This window comes from Anguilla rostrata, chromosome 19 (genome assembly GCF_018555375.3).
Source record: "Anguilla rostrata isolate EN2019 chromosome 19, ASM1855537v3, whole genome shotgun sequence".
In the NCBI taxonomy this organism is placed as follows: domain Eukaryota; kingdom Metazoa; phylum Chordata; class Actinopteri; order Anguilliformes; family Anguillidae; genus Anguilla; species Anguilla rostrata.
Window position 1 is genome coordinate 13,354,957 of NC_057951.1, and position 24,622 is coordinate 13,379,578.

The window sequence follows — 24,622 nt, forward strand, 5'->3', positions numbered from 1 at the left end:
GCTTTTTATTTAGACAAATAAAAAAAAAAAGAAAAATATCCAATTAAAAACTTTCCAAATATGCTTCAATGATTTTAATAAAGGATTTCTACCATAAGCCCTCATATTCATGTTCCGGCAGAATTAATAAATCTCAGTTCTGTTTATTTTAGAAACACACTGTGTTGAACACAGAGGAGTACAGAAGGGTCCCACAGTAATGAAAGGACTGAACAACACAGTAATTAAGGGACTGAACACTGCAGTAATTAAGGGACTGAACACTGCAGTAATTAAGGGACTGAACACTGCAGTAATTAAGGGACTGAACACTGCAGTACTTAAGTAATCTCATTCCCCACAGAAGCGTGAGCGGCGTCACAATGGCCCTGACTGAGCTCTGAGACACAGAGAGCAGCAGAATGGCCCGCAGTCATCGCGCGGCTCTCCACGCCCGTCGCTAATAGAAACCCGTGGCTCCACCCCGCCGCCCCGCCCCACCCCGCACTCAGCCCTGAATCACAACCAGCATCTCTGGGCTTCACCGAAGGAATCCAGCGAAAAGCCTTCCTAAGGAACGCGGCGCTGGGAGGGATCAGGGGTCTCCCCCTCCGGCCCGATGGCATTTAACTCCAGCCCTCTCGGTACTCCAGACAAATATTTTCCCAGAATGCTTTGCAACCCCTCAGCTGCGCTCTACAAACGCGTCTTTCTCGCGGCCGTGGCCTAGCAGAGAGGATGGCATTTTCCACACGAGCCGAGCCCTGAGAGCAGGCAGCCTGAATTAGCCGCGCGATTATTTATCTCATTAAAGCGTTTCCAACTTAATCAGCGCACCAGTCCCGGCCTCACACTGCCCCCCCCCCCCCCACTCGCACCGCCAGACTGCACTGCTGTCTACCGCCGTCTGTGCTGCCATTTCACACGGTCTGTGCTGCCATTTCACATGGTCTGTGCTGGCATCTTTATCAGTGTGGCGGTTTTTGTTCCCGGTGTTCATGTTTTTGTTGCCTGTGTCAGTGTTTTTGTTGCCTGTGTCAGTGTTTTTGTTGCCTGTGTCAGTGTTTTTGTTGCCTGTGTTAGTGTTTTTGCTGCCTGTGTCAGTATTTTTGTTGCCTGTGTCAGTGTTTTTGTTGCCTGTGTCAGTGTTTTTGTTGCCTGTGTTAGTGTTTTTGCTGCCTGTGTCAGTATTTTTGTAGCCTGTGTCAGTGTTTTTGTTGCCTGTGTTAGTGTTTTTGCTGCCTGTGTCAGTATTTTTGTTGCCTGTGTCAGTGTTTTTGTTGCCTGTGTCAGTGTTTTTGTTGCCTGTGTTAGTGTTTTTGTTGCCTGTGTCAGTGTTTTTGTTGCCTGTGTCAGTGTTTTTGTTGCCTGTGTTAGTGTTTTTGCTGCCTGTGTCAGTATTTTTGTAGCCTGTGTCAGTGTTTTCTGCAGTCAGTGTTTAGTGCTTTATGTTCCTGTTGGCCGTGGAGGCCTGCGTTTCGCTGCCTGCGCAGACGCAGTGCTGCAGTCACCTGCGTGTGAGACACGGGGCTGGTGCCTTTGCTCTCCTGAGACAGGAAGAAGCGGACGGACATGAAGAGCTCGTGCACGCAGCAGCGGAACTCCTCCTGGTTCTGGCCGCCCGTGGCGCGGGCAAACAGCCGGCGGGACTGGACGATGTATCTGAAGATGTACTCCGAGGCCTGGGAGAGGGAGGGGGAGAGAGGGAGGAGGGGGAGAGAGAGAGCAGAGAGAGAGAGAGAGACCGAGAGAGGGAGGAAGAGGAAGAGGGAGAGGGAGAGGGAGAGAGAGAGAGAGAGAGAAGGAGGGAGGGAGAGATGCACAGTGATGATTAAAAAACAGGTGAGGTAAACAAACACAAAGGCACAGAGAGGCCGGGGGTCTCACCAGTGAGACAGCATCAGTGAGGGAGGGAGGGAGAACCCCAAATGAAAACAACTAAACACATTAGTTTCTACATTATCACCAGCGTACAAACTATTAGAGAGTAACGTGCTCTGTGATAAAGCAGGCAGCCCCAGGCCGGTCGTCTCACTGATTAAAATTTAATATCCGCAAATGTTGGGAAAGAGAAACGAGATCATGCAGACACTGAGTCAGAGACTCTGAGAATATAGGGGGTGTGCGGGGATACGTGCCTGTGTGTGTGTGTGTGCGTGTGTGTGTGTGTGCGCGTGTGTGTGTGTGTGTGTGTGTGTGTGTGTGTGTGTGTGTGTGTGTGTGTGTGTGTGTGAGTGTGAGTATGCGCGCGTAACTGTGCAGGTAACACAGGAGCTGTGTCTGTCTCTCACCTTGAGCACTTGCTGGATGTGGCCCTGATGCTCTGCGTCCACGATGCGGTCCATGTACCACTTCAGGACCTTGAGGAGATCCCTGCAACACAGCCACAGTGGCCAAGAATGAGCCGTGTGTGTGTGTGTGTGTGTGTGTGTGTGTGTCTGACTCCCCTGTCCTCAGGGATCAGCTGTGCTACACAATATGCAGTAGCATTTCTCAGGCAGAAGACAAACCAATAACTCCCGTTATTTTTGTCTAAAGTCTAATGAGAAACATTTATCCCCATTAGCATCAGTGCTCAGGCACACCCTGCATCGCTCCTGCACAGCTCTCTTCCCAGAATGCAGCAGTGGACCTTCATTAAAACACCGCAGTCCAAATGGAAGAGCCGGGGCCTGTGGTGAGGCAGGACTGCATTTTTCACCAAAACGCGCGGCTTTTGTGGAGATCAGATTCTGAAATCGGACGCCCCCCACCCCCCCATCCCCCCCGCTGTGCCAGCGCTACACTCAGCTACTTACAAACATTCATATATATATGTATGCGTGTGTGTGTCTTACTGATATTATATATTCCGGCAGAGGTGCGACACGGGGAACGAGAGAGAGAATCAAAAGACAGCGTAATATTTATTCCAGGCATACATTTCGTACTGAAATCTGGGACTCGTTTCAAAATCCCAATGAAAACAAATGTACTGAGAAAGAATAACCAGTTAAGGGCACAGACAGGCACACATTTAAATTGGGTTTTCAACGGAGAGGCGAAGAGCAGGAACAACCTCAGCGGAGTTATTACAGTCACAGCTGAGCGGTTTGGATTTAATGAGCCAGCCGAAAAATCCACACTGGAAAAAGAGGACATCGACAGCAGCTGCAACGGTCACAATTTAACAAGGCCGGATTGATATCGCAAGCCCCCGCAGAAGAGCAGTTCAGACCGCACCACTTTACCACCGTCCCGCCACAAAGCAAAGTGAGCTTCTTATTTAACGCACCTGTAAGACAGCGCCCCAGAGAAGTGGCTCTCGATGTAGGTGTCCATGACGGGTTTGAAATGCTGGAACTTGCTGTCCTGCAGCAGGTTTATAATGTGAACCTGGAGGGGGGGAGGGGGGTGATCAGGTGAATGGTAAGTTAAGTTGAAAATGCATACGCATTGCCCCTTATCTGGAATGCAGAGAAAGCAATACACTTTATTACAATATTACAATATCCCACGCAGTCAGTATTTTCAGTGCCCATTTGTATCCCAAACAGGTCTCCAGGTCACGCCCACACCCCCACCTTTACACAAACAACGAGTGTTTCCACACGCCCCCTTCAGCCAGCCCCCGCCCAGTCTGATTAAAGCCCACCCCCGCCCCACAGCTGTCCCCAAACACGGTGGGAGAAACCCCACAGGACCCACCAGGCAGTCGAACACCTTCAGCCCGTGTCTTTGGGCATTCTCGTCCAGGATGCCAAACAGCGTGTCCAGGGTGTCCTGCAGAAACTGCAGGGGAAGGAAAGAATTTTTTAAAAATGAAATTTGAGTGAAATCGACAAACAGAGTGTGTGCGTTGCCGGGCGGCGCCTCTACCTTGACGATCTCGGAGCCGTCGATCTCCTTCAGCTTGGTCAGGCTGTCGTTTATCCGCTCTGGGTGAGCTCTCCATTTCAGCAGGTCCAGCATGTCACCTGCCCAACGAAACCAGACCCCATCAAACACCAGCACTGGATCCCCACCACCACCCACCACCCAACACCAGCAGGAGGTTCCTCATGCAGATTTACCACTAACATTACCTGACAGGTTAGCCACATGCGTTATAAGGTAGCTAACACATCATTACATTACAGGCATTTAGCAGACGCTCTTATGCAGAGCGACTTACACAACTTTTTACATTTTTACTATTTATACAGCTGGATATGTACTGAAGCAATGCAGGTTAAGTACCTTGCACAAGGGTACAACGGCAGTGTCCTACCAAACCTGTGACATTTAGGTTACAAGACCAACTCCTTGCTCATTATACCACACTGCAGCCCAGCAGGTACATGAGGGCTGCAAGATCACTAGCACATGAGCTGTGTAAGAGCACAGTGTGCATTAGCTATCCTGTGCTGGTTTTCCTGTGCTGTCTCTGGACGTGTTAGTTTTTAATAATGGCAGGACAGCGCAGGTTGGGGGGGGGGGTACAGAGCGCGTCGTGGGGCTCATTGAGCAGCGGGGGGCCCACCGTTCTGAGTCAGCTTGGTGGAGCAGAGGAAAGACGTGACCCAGAAGGACTCCTTGCCGCTTCGCGCAGCTTGACTGTTTCCTGGGAGACTCCCTTTGGAGAACTGAAGCTTGAGGTAGCGCGCGGGGTCATGGAGAACAGCACTCTCTTCACACTGAGAGAGAGGAGGGAGGGAAGGACGGAGGGAGAGAGAGAGAGGGAGGGGGAGAGGGAGGGAGGGAAAGAGAGAGAGAGGGGGAGAGAGAGGAGGAGGAGAGAGAGGAGGGAGGGAGAGGAGAGAGAGAGAGAGATGGGAGGGAGAGAGGGGAGAGAGGGAGGGAGGGGGAGGAGAGAGGGAGGGAGGGAGGGGAGGGAGAGAGAGGAGGGAGGGAGGGAAGGGAGAGAGAGAGAAGGGAGGGAGAGAGAGAGAGAGAGGGAGGGGGGAGGGAGGGAGAGGGAGAGGGAGGGAGAGAGAGAGAGGGAGGGAGGAGGGAGAGAGGAGAGGAGAGAGAGAGAGAGAGGGAGGGAGGGAGGGAGGAGGGAGGGAGAGAGGGGGAGGGAGGAGGGAGGGAGGGAGAGAGAGAGGGAGGGAGAGAGAAGGGGAGGGAGGGAGAGAGAGATGGGAGGAGAGAGAGAGAGAAAAGATGTGGGAGGGAGAGAGAGAGAGAGGGGGAGGGAGGAGAGAGAAAAGATTGGGAGGGGGAGAGGGAGAGAGGGAGGGAAGGAGAGAGAGAGGGGAGAGAGATTGGGAGGGGGGAGAGGGAGAGTTGGAGAGAGAGGGAGACGGAAGGAGTGAGAGAGGGAGAAAGAGAAAAATAAATCATCAATATACTGCAATTATTATGACTAATTATTACTACTAATTAATTGCAGTTTCACAGTACTTGCTCCAAGGGCAATATGTATTTATATGGCATGCCATTTGCACTGAGTGGAATCGAGTAGGAGAGAAAAACAGGGATAAGAAATGGCCACTCGAACTCCCATTAAAACAAATTATCAGTTCTTTCACAGCACCAATATCCTCCAAGGGGTGTTTCTGCAGCCCAGCACAAGGGAAACCAGCTTCAGAAAGTCTCACCGCGAGCTGCTTAACACCAGCTGCCCTCCCTCTCTCTCTCTAACACCCACCCCCACAACCCTGGCCGGGGAAAGTTAGAAAAACAAGACGTGAAATTTCCATCGTATGGAGCAGTGCAGTGGACCCTCCTCGGGAGGAACAATGAATGTCCCCAAATCATCCACATGCTTTAGAAAAATAAAAAACAGCCCAAACTCACACATTTCAGTCACGACACCAGAAATACCGCTCAGTAAGTTTGGTATTCAAACACCGCTCTGTTCCCCTGAACACTTCCTGGCTCTAAGCCATCCCCAGCGCAGGTCCTGAATGCGCAGCTGCCCTAGTTTTCTAAGTGCAGAATTAGGTCAGACTAATTTAACAGATTTAAACATTTCTCAGCTCCTTAAAACTGCAGCGCTGTCATTATTTTTTTATGCTTCCGCTGGAAACGCTGGACTCTTTCCATCAATTAAGAACGCTCGGTTCCCAGATTTATTTGCGGATTACGCGTAATCCAGAAGCGTAAGAGGCGGTTAGCTCAGGATGAACGCAGTGCGAGGGGACCCCTAAATCACAGCAGCACATTACAGTGCACCCCAGTACTGCAGGCAGCGTGTTTTTAAAACTCTGAAGAGCAGCGCTTTTCTCTCTCAGGACCGCTGTGCTGTTATAGCAGCAGCTACACGCACACACAGCCCTCCTGCAGTTTGTCTTGGGGGGATCAGGGACTGATACAGTAACTGTTATGTGCAGAAAGGAGAGGTTTGGGGTAGAGGGGGACACAGGAAGTGGACAGCGGAAATGTCTTTATTAGCCTGTTGAATGAGGACCACCACGTTGACCAATGCGGGCAGCAGCACTGAACATACAGCACATTTCCAAAAGTATGCGGACACCCCTTCTAATGAGTGGTTTCCGCCATTGAAGCCACACCCACTGCTAACAGGTGCATGAAATGAAGCGCACAGCCGTGCAACCTCCACAGACGAGCACTGGGAGTAGCGTGGGCTGCACTGAAGAGCTCAGCGGCTCTGTCATAGGACGTCACATTTCCAACTAGTCAGTTTTCCCACATTTCTTCCCTGCGAAAGCTAAGCACACAGCCACTGGACTCTGGAGCAGTGGAGACGGGTTCTCTGGAATGATGAATCGCGCTCCTGTCTGGCAGTCCGACAGACCAATCTGGGTTTGGCGGAATGCAAAGCGCCAACTGTACTGGCTTGAGTAGCGCCAACTGTAAAGTTTGGTGGAGGAGGAATAATGGTCTGGGCCTGTTTTTCATGTGAAAACTCCAGTGTGAGTGCGGTATATAACAATGTGGTTCACAGCAGTATGACAGAGTGGTATATGTGGCATACACATAGGGTGCACTACACAGTGTGGTATATGTGGTATATATATCTGGTGCAGTATACAGAGTGGTATATGTGGTATATATATCTGGTGCAGTATGCAGAGTGGTATATGTGGTATATATATCTGGTGCAGTATGCAGAGTGGTATATGTGGTATATATATCTGGTGCAGTATGCAGAGTGGTATATGTGGTATATATATCTGGTGCAGTATGCAGAGTGGTATATGTGGTATATATATCTGGTGCAGTATGCAGAGTGGTATATGTGGTATATATATCTGGTGCAGTATGCAGAGTGGTATATGTGGTATATATATCTGGTGCAGTATACAGAGTGGTATATGTGGTATATATATCTGGTGCAGTATACAGAGTGGTATATGTGGTATATATATCTGGTGCAGTATGCAGAGTGGTATATGTGGTATATATATCTGGTGCAGTATGCAGAGTGGTATATGTGGTATATATATCTGGTGCAGTATACAGAGTGGTATATGTGGTATATATATCTGGTGCAGTATACAGAGTGGTATATGTGGTATATATATCTGGTGCAGTATGCAGAGTGGTATATGTGGTATATGTATCTGGTGCAGTATGACAGAGTGGTATATGTGGAATATGTATCTGGTGCAGTATGACAGAGTGGTATATGTGGAATATGTATCTGGTGCAGTATGACAGAGTGGTATATGTGGTATATATATCTGGTGCAGTATACAGAGTGGTATATGTGGTATATATATCTGGTGCAGTATGACAGAGTGGTATATGTGGTATATGTATCTGGTGCAGTATGACAGAGTGGTATATGTATCTGGTGCAGTATGACAGAGTGGTATATGTGGAATATGTATCTGGTGCAGTATGACAGAGTGGTATATGTGGTATATATATCTGGTGCAGTATACAGAGTGGTATATGTGGTATATATATCTGGTGCAGTATGACAGAGTGGTATATGTGGTATATATATCTGGTGCAGTATACAGAGTGGTATATGTGGTATATGTATCTGGTGCAGTATGACAGAGTGGTATATGTGGTATATGTATCTGGTGCAGTATGCAGAGTGGTATATGTGGTATATGTATCTGGTGCAGTATGCAGAGTGGTATATGTGGTATATGTATCTGGTGCAGTATGCAGAGTGGTATATGTGGTATATGTATCTGGTGCAGTATGACAGTGTGGTATATGTGGTATATGTATCTGGTGCAGTATGACAGTGTGGTATATGTGGTATATGTATCTGGTGCAGTATGACAGTGTGGTATAAGTGGTATATGTATCTGGTGCAGTATGACAGAGTGGTATATGTGGTATATGTATCTGGTGCAGTATGCAGAGTGGTATATGTGGTATATGTATCTGGTGCAGTATGACAGAGTGGTATATGTGGTATATGTATCTGGTGCAGTATGCAGAGTGGTATATGTGGTATATGTATCTGGTGCACTGCTGCAGCGCTGTACCTTGTGCACGATGAGCTCGTGGGTTCCATCGGGCAGCGTGCGCCCGTCCTCCTGCATCAGGGGCGCAAAGGAAAAGCCGAAAAGCTTCTTCTCGCCCCTCTCTTTCGCTGCAACAGAGACGTGTTACAGAGGGTCAACAGCGCCCCGCGCCTCTTTACTGATCCTGTTATGGGACGCCAGCGGTCATGCTCAAAATCAGAGACCCCTGAGAGCCCCCCTCATCACCCTCCCCTCATCACCCTCACCCACCTCCCCCTCATCACCCTCCCCTCATCACCCTCACTCACCTCATCACCACCTCACCCCTCACTCACCTCTCCCCCTCATCACCCTCACCCTCATCACTCCCCCTCATCCCCTCCCCTCCTCATCTCCCTCCCCTTCATCATCCTCCCCCTCCCCCCCCTTCATCTCTTTCCCCCTCCCTCAGCGCCGCCCACGGCAGACGGGGCAGGACAGGATGTTAATATTTGGGTCTTATCAGCACTCGTTTAGAGCAGCGTGTGCCCAAATTAGACAGCCATTACAGGCATGCAGTCCCTGCTGGGTTAGAGCATTACAGCACAACTGCCACCAATAACCAGAGAGACAACCCCCCTGTGGGACACAGGCAACACCTGCTGAGCACTTCTGAGTGATAGCACAGCACAGGAACAGAGAGAGAGGGAGAGAGAGATGGGAAGAGAGAGAGAGAGAGAGAGAGATAGACAGGAAGGCAGGGAATGGGAGAGAGAGAGAGAGAGAGAGAGAGGGAGATGGAGAGAGAGACATAGGAAAGGATAGAGAGAGAGGGAGAGGGAGAGAGATGGTGATTACTGGAGCAGTGGCGGAACTCGAAGCGAACATGTGACCCTCGGAACGTGTCCACGGGGATGGGCAGCTTGATTTGCTCCGCCCACCTCGGGCTGTTGTTGTGGTACAGCACAAAGGAGTGGAACTGGTCGCCCCCCGGTTCCCCAGAACCCGCTGAGACATAGTTCTGCAGGAGGGGGGAGAGGTGGGTGATGATGTAATGACAACATTCTTTACAGCAGTGAAATACAGTATATTTTAAAGCCTCAATATTTAAAGCATGCTAAATTTCTGTTGTGTGCAAATTACACAGGCGATGGATGTTGAGATGAGTTGTGTTGTGATGCGAGTATTTTTCACCTTGAGGATCTGGCCGTCAGCGTCCAGCACGTACACGGCAACCTCCACATTTCTGGCCACAGTCTTCCCACCCTTCTCAAACTCTCCTCTTTCCAGGGTGATGTACAGATCATTCCGCATTTCACCTGTTGGAGAGAGAGAGAGAGAGGAAGGGGAGGGAGTGAGGGAGAGTAGGAGAGAGAGAGAGAGAGGGAGAAAGAGAGACACACATGGCTCACCGTTTGCACAGTAATTCTGACCCAAACTGCTCGTCTCCTGACGGTTGGTCACACAGAGCAGTCCAACCATGTAAATAATTAATTATGCATCTGCACGCTGAATGGAATGAATAATTAATGATTTTATTAATGAGCCCAGCCGAAATCCGGCCCACGCCCCTGCGGGACTGTGACACGCTGGCATTATCACAGTGGTGGGCCCGAGCCGTCTCGTGTTTGGTAATAATTACAGGGGCCGTCTGCAGACCGCACACTGCTGAGAGGCTCATCCTGCGTGAGGACAGCCTCTCGCCCAGTTCAGCCCGCTCGTCCGCCACGCGCTGATGGGCGGGGTTTATAATTACGACGATGGGCGGAGCTTAAGCTTCCGCTGAGGTGTGCAGTTTATGCTTGTGCTGATGTGTGGAGTTCAGCATTCTGTTAAGGGGCGGGATTTAGAGTTCTGCTGAGGGGCAGAAGTTCCGTAATAGTTCTGTTGACAGATGGAGGTTACAGTTGGGCTGATGGTTGGAGTTCATTATCGCTGAGAGAAGGGTGGAGTTTATAGGTCTGCTGACAGGTGGCAGTTACAGTTCTGCTGACAGGCAGAGATCATAGTTGGCTTTATTGTTCCTTAGAGATGGGTGGATTTTTTTTTGTTCAGTTGGGATGTGACGGTTGTTTTAGTTTCCCTTCTTACATTGGTGAGAGAGGGATCTCAGTGTGTCAGACAGTCTATGCCAATCCCACACACACACACACACACACACACACACACACACACACACACAGGCAATGGAGCTCAGCCAGCACTCACAGCGAACCCCTTTACCAACCACGGGATAGCTGTGAGCCCCACACAGGAACTCTGGTGTCCTGAGAACGCTGCCGTCTCACACACAAAGAATTTCCCGTCCGACGGCTAAGTCAACATGGAGAGGACGACGGTGCGTTCTGCAGCCTGCACCTCGCCGTGAGTCCAGGCAGAGGAAACGAGGGCTCAGGATGTTAGCAGGCTGTTAGCACGCGGTTAGCACGCGGTTAGCACGCTGACAGGGTCTCTGGCCTGCGCACAGGAAACGGGCCAGCTGTGCTTTATAAATAGAGCACTGAGCGGCAGCACAATGAAGCCACAACAATGCACAGGTCTGCTGTCTCAGCCAGCCCAGAGGCTGAGGGGCCTAACCACAGAACAGAGGCCTGCCGTTCAGAGTTCTAAACGGTGTTCTAGAACTCCACTGCTTCCAACTGCCAGCTAGTGATTGTGACATCAGCATTAGAATGCTCAGTTAAGAACATTCTGATCACATACTCGTGACTGTAAAACCTTGGAGGGTTAAAAAAAAAAAAAAGCCAATTTGGCACAGGGCCTGGGGATGCGGCTTAGAACCTGCAGCTCCGAACAGGAGGGAATAGGCACATCCAGTACACTGCAGACGCACTGAAAGCTTAAAAAATATAAGAAACACAAAAAGCAAGAGTGGAAAATAATCCTGCAGTCACTGTGACCATCATGTGCAAAGCCTCCTTACAGGAGCCTCACCACAGAACCTCTGAGCCCTGACACAGAGTACCTCCCCTTTTACACAGACTGAAATCCACAGGCCTGACTGAGACTGGGGGCTCCATTATAGAGGAGTGACCGTGCTGTACACACACTGGAGGGGGGGGCAGGTGAGGGACACACACACACACTCACCTGGCATTATGACATCAGAGAAGCCCAGTTTCCTCGTGATGGACACGCCGCGGGTGAACAGCACCATGTACTCCCTCCGAATCTGGTCTATGTCCCCGTGCAGGAGCTGCAGAGAGACAGCAAGGCCTGCGGAAAAACACACACACATGCACAGACACACACACACACACACACACACACACAGACACACAGACACACAGACACACACACAAACACACACACAGACACTTCATTTCTCCACCCGTACAGATCTTTTCTGCAGGACCGTTTGATTGGAATGTCCTGGTAATTTTCCAGCAGAGTTCATGTTTTTCTGTGACCCGTGCTGAAGGGTTCATTGGGTTCTTGTGATGTCATTGGGCTCTTTTAGTCTCAGTTCCCTGGCAGAAAAAGCACACAGCAGCATCCCCTGGCACAGTGTCCCAAACAGGCTCTTTCAGCTGTGCACATTAGCACTCAGGATGCCCCATGCACCGCTCACCCCTGTGACTGACCAACCAACCACCCCCGCCCCCCCTCTCCAAAGATCAACAAAGAGGGCAGTCAAACCCGTCACGGGGTACCCTGGAAGGGGACTGGAACACGCTACAAACACGGGAAGGGGACTGGAACACGCTACAAACACGGAATCACTCAGGATCACAGCCTCTCCCTCACGCAGACGAGCGCTTTCCTGACCTTAAACACACAGCGCCGAGCCTCACCGCACATTCAACACCCCCACCCCCCAACACCCCCAACCCACACGCCCACCGGCTCTGCTGTCACACCACACACCAGCTGAATAGCCTTTCATTTTCTTCCCTCTGTTCAAACAAGAGCATCATCCTTTACATCATCTGAGTCATAGGCCTGTCAGAGGAGTGAATGAACCACCCCCCACTCCCCCCCCACAGGCTCCTGGCGAACCAACAGCAGGTGAGCCAGGCCGACTTCCAGCGAAGCTCATGACGACGCCCACACACAGACGCCCACCGCCCCCTCCCACCAACCGCGTGTGGAGAGGCGCTCATTAAGTGTGCCCGTGAGAGCGTGCCCGTGAGAGCGTGCCCGTGAGCTGCAGCACCCAAAGCAGTCACACAGAGTTTCCGCCCAATACGCAGGACCGTGACACAGTGACACTGACCCCAGCATGTCTGTAGTGCCTGAGCACGCACATTCAGCAGCAAGCCGACGTCGCTAATCCCACTATTCATCGCAAGCTTCAGAAACCGGCTTCGCCAACAGGCGGGTATGACGTCAGCAAGCATGAACAAACACGCTCACTGATACACAACGCTAAGGACCTGCTCGATCTACAGTGTCAAAAAACTGCTGGTGTACACCCTCAACAAGCCAGCGGTACAACAGAAGCACTATTCTAAGCTCTGAAGTGTGGATTTGAAGCTTGTGCACCTGTGCGCATGTGCATGTCAGAGTCCTAACGCTCTGTGTGTTTTAATAAAGCGGCGCCAGACTCTCCTCTCCGTCCTGAGAGGGCTAAATAACCACTTTGCTCTCACTGAGATCACAGGAATGATGTCAGAGGCCAATGTAGGCTCATCATTTATTTACCTTCAGAAAATCACGAAATAAACACCATTCTCCGGTCCTGTCGGCAGTGTTCAAATGTTTTTTTTTGTTTGCTGTACTCCTTATAGTTTATCTTCTTTTGGATTTATTAATATCTGATATTTAATATATTTTTATTGCTCTTTGTACACATTTCTTTTTTTTACAGAAACTATTTAAAAAATGCACACTGCATTCCTACCAGTGTTGGAGCCTGAGAGGTTGTATCTGGAGTTGATCTTCCGAATAATGTTCTCATGCACCTGATACCATTCGCTCTCTGTGTTACAGCTGCAACAGAAGAGAAAGTAACACCTGAGGTCACAGACACATCAGAACATGTCATAATTAACACCCTAAATACATTTCCTTTATTTGTAGGATGGGTAAAAAGAGAAGGGGGGGTATTTAGGGGGTATTTAGCCTGAATTCTTGCATCATGGATGCCAGCGTCAGGACACAGGGAGAGAAAGCGGGGTCACATGTGTCCTAGACAACCCTGTCCTTACATCTGAGAGCCCATCTGGGTCAAGTCAATAGTCACATCTAGTGCATCCGGTGACCAGCGCAGAGCGTCAGAAATGCACTGTGCACATCTAGTTCATGCCTGTGAGAGAGGTCACACGGATGGGTACTGACTCATTGATAAAAACACACTGAACCGTAGAGAGTTCAGTGACTGCAGAGCCAGTGAAAAACATCCTTAACACGACTGCAACTCAGCACTGGTGTAGAGACTGGACAGGGCCACAGAATGTTATTCCCATGTAGGTCAGTTCCATGTTGAATGTGCTGGTTTGTAGTCTGTCTCTGTACCAGTATTTTATAGTGCCTAATTGTGCAGTTACTCAGCCTTTGTGTGTGGGCTTGCAGAACGTGTGCAGTGTTGAGCAGTGTAATGTTTGTGAGGGCTCCTGCACAGACTCACGAGTAGACCTTCAGCAGATGGTCGTCTTTGGAATCGGCAGTGAGGAGGTCGGCGATGCTGAGCACTGCGCAGCCGAAGGGCCGTCTGTACTGAACGCTGCTCGTGTTCTTCTTCTCTCCCGCCCCCATGCGCCCTGAAAAACCGCCACATTCTAACCGCCGCACTCTACCCGCCAGATTCCAACTGCCACATTCTAACTACTGCACTCTACCCGCCAGATTCTAACTGCCACATTCTAACTACTGCACTCTAACTGCCAGATTCCAACTGCCACATTCTAACTACTGCACTCTAACTGCCAGATTCTAACTGCCACATTCTAACTACTGCACTCTAACTGCCAGATTCTAACTGCCACATTCTAACTACTGCACTCTAACTGCCAGATTCTAACTGCCACATTCTAACTACTGCACTCTAACTGCCAGATTCTAACTGCCACATTCTAACTACTGCACTCTAACTGCCACATTCTAACTACTGCACTCTAACTGCCACATTCTAACTACTGCACTCTAACCACCAGATTCTAACTGCCACATTCTAACTACTGCACTCTAACCGCCAGATTCTAACTGCTACACTCTAACTACTGCACTCTAACTGCCACATTCTAACTACTGCACTCTAACCACCAGATTCTAACTGCCACATTCTAACTACTGCACTCTAACCGCCAGATTCTAACTGCCACATTCTAACTACTGCACTCTAACCACCAGATTCTAACTGCCACATTCTAACTACTGCACTCTAACCACCAGATTCTAACTGCCACATTCTACCTACTGCACTCTAACTGCCAGATTCTAACTGCCACATTCTAACTACTGCACTCTAACTGCCAGATTCTAACTACTGCACTCTAACCACCAGATTCTAACTGCTACATTCTAACTACTGCACTCTAACTGCCACATTCTAACTGCCACATTCTAACTACTGCACTCTAACCGCCACATTCTAACTACTGCACTCTGCCACATTCTAACTACTGCACTCTAACCACCAGATTCTAACTGCTACATTCTAACTACTGCACTCTAACCACCATATTCTAACTGCCACATTCTAACTACTGCACTCTAACTGCCAGATTCTAACTACTGCACTCTACCCGCCAGATTCTAACTGCCACATTCTAACTACTGCACTCTACCCGCCAGATTCTAACTGCCACATTCTAACTACTGCACTCTACCCGCCAGATTCTAACTGCCACATTCTAACTACTGCACTCTAACCGCCAGATTCTAACTACTGCACTCTAACCACCAGATTCTAACTGCCACATTCTAACTACTGCACTCTAACCGCCAGATTCTAACTGCCACATTCTAACTACTGCACTCTAACCACCAGATTCTAACTGCCACATTCTAACTACTGCACTCTAACCGCCAGATTCCAACTGCCACATTCTAACTGCTGCACTCTAACCTTTCACTGGTCTGAATAAACCCTGACACACAGAATATTATTAGGGACATAAAACCAAATAATCAAATAAATACATCAGAGGAAAAACATATTTTACCAGAAATTAACATTCATAAAGCCAGGTGATGGCAACATTTCAGATCTTACCTATTCTTACAATGTGGACTACAATATATACATCTTTTCGGAGATCACTGCTCCCCAAGTCCTAAAAAGAAACAGAAACGTGTGTGTGTTACTCAACCATAATCATTGCTTTCTGCACAGAATATGCTGACTGTGATGCCTGTGGAAAAACAAATGTGTTTGTACAAACAGGGGGCTACCAAGCAGCCATGGATATATGCATAATGACAGTAACACATCTGAACAAAAATCATGATTAAAACGAAACAGAAATTGTTCCTCATTTCACCTGTTAGGGCAGAGAGAGAGGGGGGAGGAAGGGAGAGAGGGAGTGAGAGAGAGGCAGAAAGAGAGAGAGTTTCCTGAATGAATGAGGATAGTAGAGCGCATGCATTCTCCCCAGCAGCTGAATACTCACTATAAAAAGGGTGCACTGCCTCTCGGTTTTCTCTGGAGATTTGGGCACTCCTTGTTTATTGAGTCGCACAAAGAACCTTTCACTGCACAGACAAGAGAAAGATATGAAGAGCAATGGACTGAGGACACACACACATATACACACGCACACGCACACACACCTACCCGTTTACAGAGAGGCCACCTCATATACAGAGAGACCCACATAGTACCTCTTCACATCGATAACTTTCACCAAAACACTAACATAAAAACACAACACATTCAATTACACCTTGACTTCATAAAAACAATATAACACTGATCTGACCACCCTAGTTGCTTGGACACCTATCAAAACAGGCGTAGAGGGCCGCTGTGTGGCTCATCCTGCTAAGGCACAGTTCCAACGTGTGGATGGGTCCCACAGTCTGGTACGGGTCACGGCAGGCGTGCAGAGACACGCTATAGGCCACAGTGTAGCAAAGCGAGGGAGGGAATGAGCTGGCCGGGATGACTGCCTCGTCGCTCACCAGCGACCCCTGTTGGTCAAATGGGCGGGCGCATGCTGCTTTCTTCATCATGCTCGTGAAAAGTCTTCCTCCCACTCATGCCGGTGTTCAAGTACCGCATTAGACTGCACATCTTTGCGGTAAGACCCCCACCCCCCCCCCCCCCCTTCACATTTGGGTGAAAAAACACTTTTAAAAACACAGTTAACAAGATAAGATGACTGCAGCATAATGCAGCGTAGAACACCGCCAGTCTCCGGGATCCATGTAAACGGATAACAAGAGGCAGACAGGGCACTTCCAAAATCACATCAAGCCCTCTGGGGGACACTTACAGAGATCAATGAGGACCTCACCTTCAGTAAGTATGACTGTCCACAATATCATATTACCAGCAAAGTATATCTATTATTTGATGATGTGGTCCTATACTGCATGACCAGCAGCATTTGCTCAGAGTGAATGGCTGATTACACAGGACTAGCACAGCTCTGAGGGCATGGTGTGGATGTTCTGTTCTCTTATGCTGCTATCATGATGGACTGGCTCAAAAATGAGCCAAATGAAGGTAATCTGGAGGACCGGCTGCAGCTCCTGCTGCGCACGGAGCAGCCCCCTGCAACCGCCTGGCCGGGGGAGGGAGGGTGGGAGGGAGATCAGTCACCGAAAACCCACACTCCTGGCCACAATCGCACAGGCAGATCACAGCATGAGACAAAGCGACAGCAGCAGGTCCTCAGTGGAGAAAAACGCGCGCGCGCACGCACACACGCACGCGCGCACGCACGCACGCACGCACGCACGACACGCGCGCGCACGCGCGCGCACGCGCGCGCACGCGCACGCGCACGCACACGCGCACACACGCGCACACACGCACACACACACACACAGTCTGAGAGGGGGAAAAAAGCAGAACAAGGACCACAAATCAAAGCTCAGTGGAAACTATGACTGTACCCTGCCAGCAAAAAGTGACAGCATTGAGATCAAGCTCAGCTGTGTGACTGCTGCCAGGAGACATGCAGCATCCCAGCCAATTACGGCACAGAGTGCGCATCCCAGCCAATTACAGCACAGAGCAGCACTGCATCCCAGCCAATTACAGCACAGAGCAGCACTGCATCCCAGCCAATTACAGCACAGAGCAGCACTGCATCCCAGCCAATTACAGCACAGAGCAGCACTGCATCCCAGCCAATTATGGCACAGAGCAGCACTGCATCCCAGCCAATTACAGCACAGAGCAGCACCGCATCCCAGCCAATTACAGCACAGAGCAGCACTGCATCCCAGCCAATTACAGCACAGAGCAGCACTGCATCCCAGCCAATTATGGCACAGAGCAGCACCGCATCCCAGCCAATTACAGCACAGAGCAGCACCGCATCCCAGCCAATTACAGCACAGAGCAGCACTGCATCCCAGCCAATTACAGCACAGAGCAGCACTGCATCCCAGCCAATTACAGCACAGAGCAGCACTGCATCCCAGCCAATTACAGCACAGAGCAGCACTGCATCCCAGCCAATTACAGCACAGAGCAGCACCGCATCCCAGCCAATTACAGCACAGAGCAGCACCGCATCCCAGCCAATTACAGCACAGAGCAGCACTGCATCCCAGCCAATTACGGCACAGAGCAGCACCGCATCCCAGCCAATTACGGCACAGAGCAGCACCGCATCCCAGCCAATTACAGCACAGAGCAGCACTCAAACCTGATCCCTGTCACTCAAACCTGCTACCTGTCACTCAAACCTGCTACCTGATCCCTGTCACTCAAACCTGCTACCTGATCCCTGTCACTCAGACCTGCTACCTGATCCCTGTCACTCAAACCTGCTGTCACTCAAATCCTGTACCAGACTGCAGTCATTCAAATCCAACGCCTCATCACAGTCACTCAGATCTTGCACCCATTTCCTGTCACTCACACCACCTGATTGCTGTCCAGCATGCAGTGCCTGTCAGTCAAATCCAGGCAAATATCAGCACAGAACAGCAGAATAACAGTGTTCAGTGCCTCAGAAGCAGGGTGAGGATGTATCAGGTATAATGTCTGAAGTGTTATAGCACATACAGGCCTATGCGTATGTTCTGAAAGTACAGCACATGCAGGGTAGTAGGAAAGAAATTATGCTTCATGGATATTCAAAACAGTGTTTACCAGAATTTCAGGGATTAAATTTTGGCAACAAAATGCACAACAAATTGCATCATTAACATATCATTAAGTGCAGCTATGTACTTAAGCACCGTAGCCCAAATGCCAACATGGAGAGCGTTCAGATGTGAGTTCGAGCAGCTGCAGTTTAGACACTTCATCCGCTAAAGAAGAGGGCTAATTAGCTGAGCCACACGGGGGCCTCTATTTAAACTGGCACAAAATGGAGTCCATTATCGGGGGCTGAAAGGTGTGAACAAACAGGAAGTAGACCCCCACGGAATCCACCAACACATTCTAAATGAGTCTGCCGCAAAAGCCCGCCCACAGGAAGTGAAGGAAGGCGAGCGCGGCCGAGAGCAAAGCCGGACCTGATTTGGCGGGCGAACTGCAGCTAAAATAAAACAAGCCGAACGCGTGTCTCCGAGAGACAGGAAATGCGCTGGTAACGGAGATGCAGCTTCCTGTGAGGTCACTGCACCGCTGCCATAGGAGGTGTGAATAAGCGCATGCACCGGCCACAATATTACACTTTTAGTTTCACCTTAGCAACACTCCATAGGAACGGCAAGCGCCAGCTGTGACCAGTTGTACCCGTTCACCAAATCAGATGAATCACCTGCAATTTCTTTTACCGGTTCAGTGCAGTTCAATTCAATTCAGATTTATTTTAACAACACTTCTCACAAAGAAGCAGCGTCCCAAAGCAGCTCTGCAGAGATCCAGGGCTGAGTTTTATGAATATGGCGAGGTATGTGGCGCCGACGAACGCCCAGCAACGCGTCTGCGCTCCTGTCCCACTGCGTGAGTCACACATTACATAAACACCTTCATTTTCAAAAGCGCTCGACAACTACGAGCTGCTCATCGCTGAGGGCGCTCTCTCGATGTGCTTACCCGTTTGAGTGCACAACTGACAGCTACAACAGCCCCTCTTTCATCCCAACGCTGTTCCTGTCAGTCACTCTGACAAACAGGCGCACGTCTTTGTGACCGAAACACAGAGCCCGTCAGTCCTAAAGTGCAAGTGCATTTTTCCAGCAGAGCATGACAAAGTGTACACAAACACTGCATCCACTGCTAATGGCATTTCCATATTAATTCCTTACCATTATATAGGCAAATTAAAACAAATCTTTTACGCTTTTACAGGGGAGGCAGGCAACAGCTTGTGGAACAAATGCATAATACAAATTAAAATTAATCGAAGCGTGTTGCTAAGTAACTGATTTCATAACCACAGCATTTTTTCAGAATGTACTCCTCCTCAAAAACCCTTCACCACCGCAAGAACTAGTTTTTTTGGAACTGCATATTCCTCAAAACCCTAATGTGGATGAACTGGAGAGGCACCTGCTGGACTCAGACAGCACACACAAACGGTGACCAGAGAGAGCCTTCAGCAGTGGGTCAGTAGATTCAGCACCAGACACAGTACAGAGCTCCTGCATGAGTTCTCCCTGTCTTTTTTATTTTTTACTAAATTCAAATGCACAGGAGATTTATTTCACCACCAGCCTCCTCTGTGGCCTATATTACCTGTCTCTACACCAGAGAGAAGGGGCCTACCGCCCCCTCCCCCTCCCCGAAGTACACAGCACATACAAAATGCACCAACTGCTCAAAAGCATGCAGAGCAAAGGCTATCTTACTTCAGAAAAGGAGCTTAATAATTAAAACTTTTTTTCAGCTACAGCAGGCTGAGAGTAACCTGTCCGCTACATTTAAAAATTTCTTTAAAATTGCTTTCCAGAATATATGTACATACTTCAATATATTATAAATATATGGACCTCTCGGAAAATATAGTAAGTAATGTTCACTGATTGGGCGGTTCTTTCATAAGTCATCAGGGGAATGATCACTGATTGGGCGGTTCTTTCATAAGTCATCAGGGGAATGATCACTGATTGGGCGGTTCTTTCATAAGTCATCAGGGGAATGATCACTGATTGGGCGGTTCTTCCATAAGTCATCAGGGGAATGATCACTGATTGGGCGGTTCTTTCATAAGTCATCAGGAAGTGAGCACCTGAGTGGGCGGTTCTCCCTGCTGTCGTAGATGAAGAAGTAGACCTCTAGCTCCTCCCCCAGGTTCGAGCTCATCAGGCTCTTCATCTGCAGGAACAGGTGATGAGTGCTGACAGGTAACGGGGTCTCCTTCTTTCCATGGCGGTGTTCCATCTGTTCACACACACACACACACACACACACACAAAACCACTTACAACTTTTCCTGACAAACACAACTACGGTGTTCATTTCTGGGTACAGTTTGGTTTTAAATACAAGGGATGCTAATTATTTTCAGAGGAAGGACCGAAATATTCAGGTTTAATTTCAGGGCCGGCAGGTCCTCAGTCAGCCTGACTCCAGCTGTAATTGGCCCAGATACGCAGGCACAGCACACGACGTTCAGCAGGGTCAGAGACGCAGAAATCTCCCAGGAGGAGAATCAGAGCCCCCCAAGACTCATTTCAACTTCCATTTCACCACCCACTCAGGCAAAACTCCTCCTCCACAAAAAAACCTCCATCTTCAGCACCAGCTCTCCCTGTCCTACACGATACATGGCTCCCGCAGCAACTGAAGCATTCACCAGAGCGCGCGCACACACACACACACACACACACCAGAACACACACCCTCCCCAGGACGGCTGACACCAGCCTGCAGGAATCTGATGCAGCATTTTTTAAACGTCTGGGTGTGGTGGTGGTGGTGGTGTTGGAGGTGGTGGTGGTGTTGGGGAGGGAGCATTGAGGGTTGGTTCTGCCACAGTCCGTGGCTCCAAATTGGATCTGGAGTGAAGAGGTGCAAGCAATGATGGAATTTAGTGACAGGAACTGTTCCCCTCTGTAGAGTTTCCGAAGGAAACACGTCTTTAACACTCCATCTGAAGTCCTCCAACTGCACAGCAGAGAGGGGACCGCCACAACATATATATACATCTCTCTCTCTCTCCAACATACGCACGTTACCAGGAAACCATTCCGCAGGTGTCCTTGTTTACCTCCACTAATGATGTTCCCTCAACATTAAATGAATTAATTAAGCAGCAATGTCCTCACCTTGCAAAACAGCGTAATATCTGTTGCTCCATTGCAGGCAGCAGTAATTACGTATCCTGCGCCGTGTTATCTTGTTCTTAATCACTATCATTTCTCAGCGCGCAGGGTATTAGACCCACGCCATGCCTCTGACCCGAAGCCCTGTGTTTACAGAGGCGGGTTCGGCTGCTCGATTGTGTCAACAGCGGTGGCATTTCAGACCGCTCTCCGCGTGAGGCCGCGCGCAGGGGTTGCCGGGGTTGCCGTGGAAACGGGGAGTTCTGATCCGCTCGGCGCGAGAGCAAGCGGCAGTCGAAGGGCACACCCACCAGCTTGTAGAGCTCCGTGACACTGATGTCATCTGGGTCCACCATGCTCAGGTCCTTCCTGGGGACCAGGTCCAGGCCCAGCTGCCTGCCCGACCGCACGAGACACAATGAATCACAAGAGAGTCACAGCAGAGTCAGAGGAGTTACAGAGGAGTCACAGCAGATTCACAGAGGAGTCACAGGAGAGTCAGAGGAGTCACAGCAGAGAAAGCAGAGTCACAGCAGATTCACAGAGGAGTCACAGGAGAGTCAGAGGAGTTACAGCAGATTCAGAGTCACAGCAGAGAAAGCAGAGTCACAGAGGAGTTATCAAGAGTCACAGCCATGTCACAGAAGAGTCACAGCAGAGTCAAAGGAGAGTCCAATCAGTCACAGAGGAGTCACAAGAGAGTCAAAGAGGAGTTGATGAGAGTCACAGTAGAGCCACAAATGATTCACAGGAGAGTCACTGCAGAATGTCACAGCACAGCCTGCATACCATGTGTACAAAAGAGCAGCTCTGCTGGACAAGGGTCTGCTTATCACATCACACTGTCCAGCTGGGATGCAGAGCCGATGCAGTGAGCCCACAGAGGGAGGGAGGGAGGGAGGGAGGGGTGCGTTTCGGGTCACGGGGACAGGTCTCTCACTCACTCGTTTCCCCAGTCCAGGCGGGCGGTGATGTGCTGCTTGACCTCCTTCATGCGGTCGTTGGTCAGGTGACCCACCAGCACCTGGCGCCGCAGGTCCAGCACCTCGTTCATCACGTGCCAGAGCCGGTGGAACAGGTCTCCCTCACTCTTCTGCAGCCGGGGGGACGGGGACGGCGGGACGGGGACGGGGGACAGGGACGGGAGGACAGGGGGACGGGGGACAGGGACGGGAGGACAGGGGGACGGGGACAGGAGGAGACAGGGACGGGACAGGGACGGGAGGACAGGGGGACGGGGGACAAGGACATGTTAGGAAATTCCTGCATTGAAAAGCAAGTCACTCTCGAAGAGTGTCAGCAAAATGCAAAGGTTTGTAAATACGTGACTGACAGACACGATGCTTTCATGCTGCACTTTGCAGACCAGAAGCAGACCAAACTGAGACAGTCCCGGGCGCAGGTCCCGTGACCCTGAGACGACCCTTGCAGCGCCTCCTTTGGCACGGGCTTAGCGTGTTGCGTGTTGCGTGTGCACAGCACTCCGTACCACATAGAGCTGCTTCCACATCATGCCCCAGTCCCTCAGGGTGGAGGTCATCTCCGTGACGATGGAGTCCTCGGTGGGGATGACCGTCTCAAACTGCCTGTGGGATCAGAGAGAAGCCTGTAACTGCCGAACGCAACTGCCACCTTCTCTGAGTGAAACCCACAGCGATCAGCTGCAGCGGGCTGAGAGGTAACCCGTCTGCCACTCTCACACTTCCTCACAGGTAGGCATTCGGTCAAAGTAATAAATGACACTCAATCTTTCTTTCTTTCATAACAGCATCAATCACATGTTTTTCTCTGGTTTCTTTGACAGAATTAATTACAGTCCTCCTGACTAACAGCTATAATCAGACTGTCAATCCTTGATTAATAGACGCTAGTCATTACAAACCCCTTGTTCTTGATTTGTGCATTTTTCAGGTGAATGTAGCTCGATGGGAAGATTCCCTGCAGGGACAAGACAAAGACAAGCAGGTTGATTTATCTGTTATTAAACCATTACACAAATAAGCATTTCATCTACAGTTACATTGTCAATTCAATCATGTCAACAAAACCCTAACCTGCAAACTATAAAGGTTAATAGACATCTGAAATGGACTGTGTGCATGTGTGTGTGTGTGTGTGTGTGTGTGTGTGAGAGAGAGAGAGAGAGAGAGAGGGAGACAGTACACACTGCATGTAAGAAAGTGTTGAACAACCCACCTTGGCACTGGGATTCTTCAGAACAAATCCTCTGAACCACCCTGGAGAAACAAGACAGGGTAAGATCAGCAGACTGAGAGTCGGACATTTTGAGATGCCTTCCCAGGCCAGGCTCTGCCTTTGAGACTCATGTAGACTCAGTCCAAGTGAAGACACTCACTGTGCCACACAGACCCATTTACCTAAATATTTTGTTCCGTCATCTTATTTTTGCAAAAACAGTTTTGTACATGAGAAATGGTTCTCTGTTTAACCCAGGGTTTTAAACAGAGGAGCATGATATGGGGATGACATTTTTTTGTAATTTTTCCTCTATGCGAATGTAGGCTACTATACGGCAAACATCACAAAAACCCAACTATAATAAAGCTATGAGGCATGAGAGGTCATGGTATATCAGCAATACAGTCACAGATGAACAGTGTTGTTAGGCACAAGGTGTGTGTGTGTGTAGGTGGAGTGTTGGGGTTGCGCAAATTTCCGAACATTAATTTGGGATCGCATCAGGAAAAATAAGTCGGGGGGGGGGGGGGGGGGGGGGCTGCTTTAGCATAATCGAGACCAGTCTAATAGAGAGGCCCGGTTTGTTTTGGGACTTTGGGACTCTGGGAATTCTTCAGCTATCACCAATCATTTTGATCTGACATTTTTGATACAGTGTTGAGCTACATCCTTAGACTGCAGACGCATGCTGTGGTCCAGTGTAGACGTGTATAGAGCCATTTAGAACATAGAGAAAGAATAATCGGTTGAAACAAAAGCTGCACACATCACACACACACACACACACATCGGCCCTCCAGGAAGGGATTTGTGTATCCCCGGTCTAATAA

The 24,622-nt window shown here is 49.6% G+C and overlaps 1 protein-coding gene across 5 annotated transcripts in view; it reads right to left on the reverse strand.

The window, feature by feature from the left end:
* Positions 1–24,622, reverse strand: part of LOC135245943 (dedicator of cytokinesis protein 4-like) — a 71,815-nt gene that overhangs the window by 21,189 nt on the left and 26,004 nt on the right. For all 5 annotated transcript variants that reach the window (XM_064319332.1, XM_064319329.1, XM_064319328.1 and 2 more), the window contains exons 3-22: positions 23,790–23,830; positions 23,476–23,531; positions 23,083–23,179; positions 22,538–22,686; positions 21,905–21,989; positions 20,558–20,709; positions 15,869–15,950; positions 15,472–15,532; positions 13,885–14,017; positions 13,159–13,247; positions 11,406–11,531; positions 9,510–9,634; positions 9,174–9,336; positions 8,358–8,464; positions 4,481–4,634; positions 3,838–3,935; positions 3,667–3,750; positions 3,254–3,354; positions 2,271–2,352; positions 1,491–1,661 (exon numbers count right to left, since the gene is read on the reverse strand). In XM_064319332.1, coding sequence (XP_064175402.1) covers positions 1,491–1,661; positions 2,271–2,352; positions 3,254–3,354; positions 3,667–3,750; positions 3,838–3,935; positions 4,481–4,634; positions 8,358–8,464; positions 9,174–9,336; positions 9,510–9,634; positions 11,406–11,531; positions 13,159–13,247; positions 13,885–14,017; positions 15,472–15,532; positions 15,869–15,950; positions 20,558–20,709; positions 21,905–21,989; positions 22,538–22,686; positions 23,083–23,179; positions 23,476–23,531; positions 23,790–23,830 — 2,156 coding nt within the window. The remainder of the gene's footprint in view (positions 1–1,490; positions 1,662–2,270; positions 2,353–3,253; positions 3,355–3,666; positions 3,751–3,837; positions 3,936–4,480; positions 4,635–8,357; positions 8,465–9,173; positions 9,337–9,509; positions 9,635–11,405; positions 11,532–13,158; positions 13,248–13,884; positions 14,018–15,471; positions 15,533–15,868; positions 15,951–20,557; positions 20,710–21,904; positions 21,990–22,537; positions 22,687–23,082; positions 23,180–23,475; positions 23,532–23,789; positions 23,831–24,622) is intronic.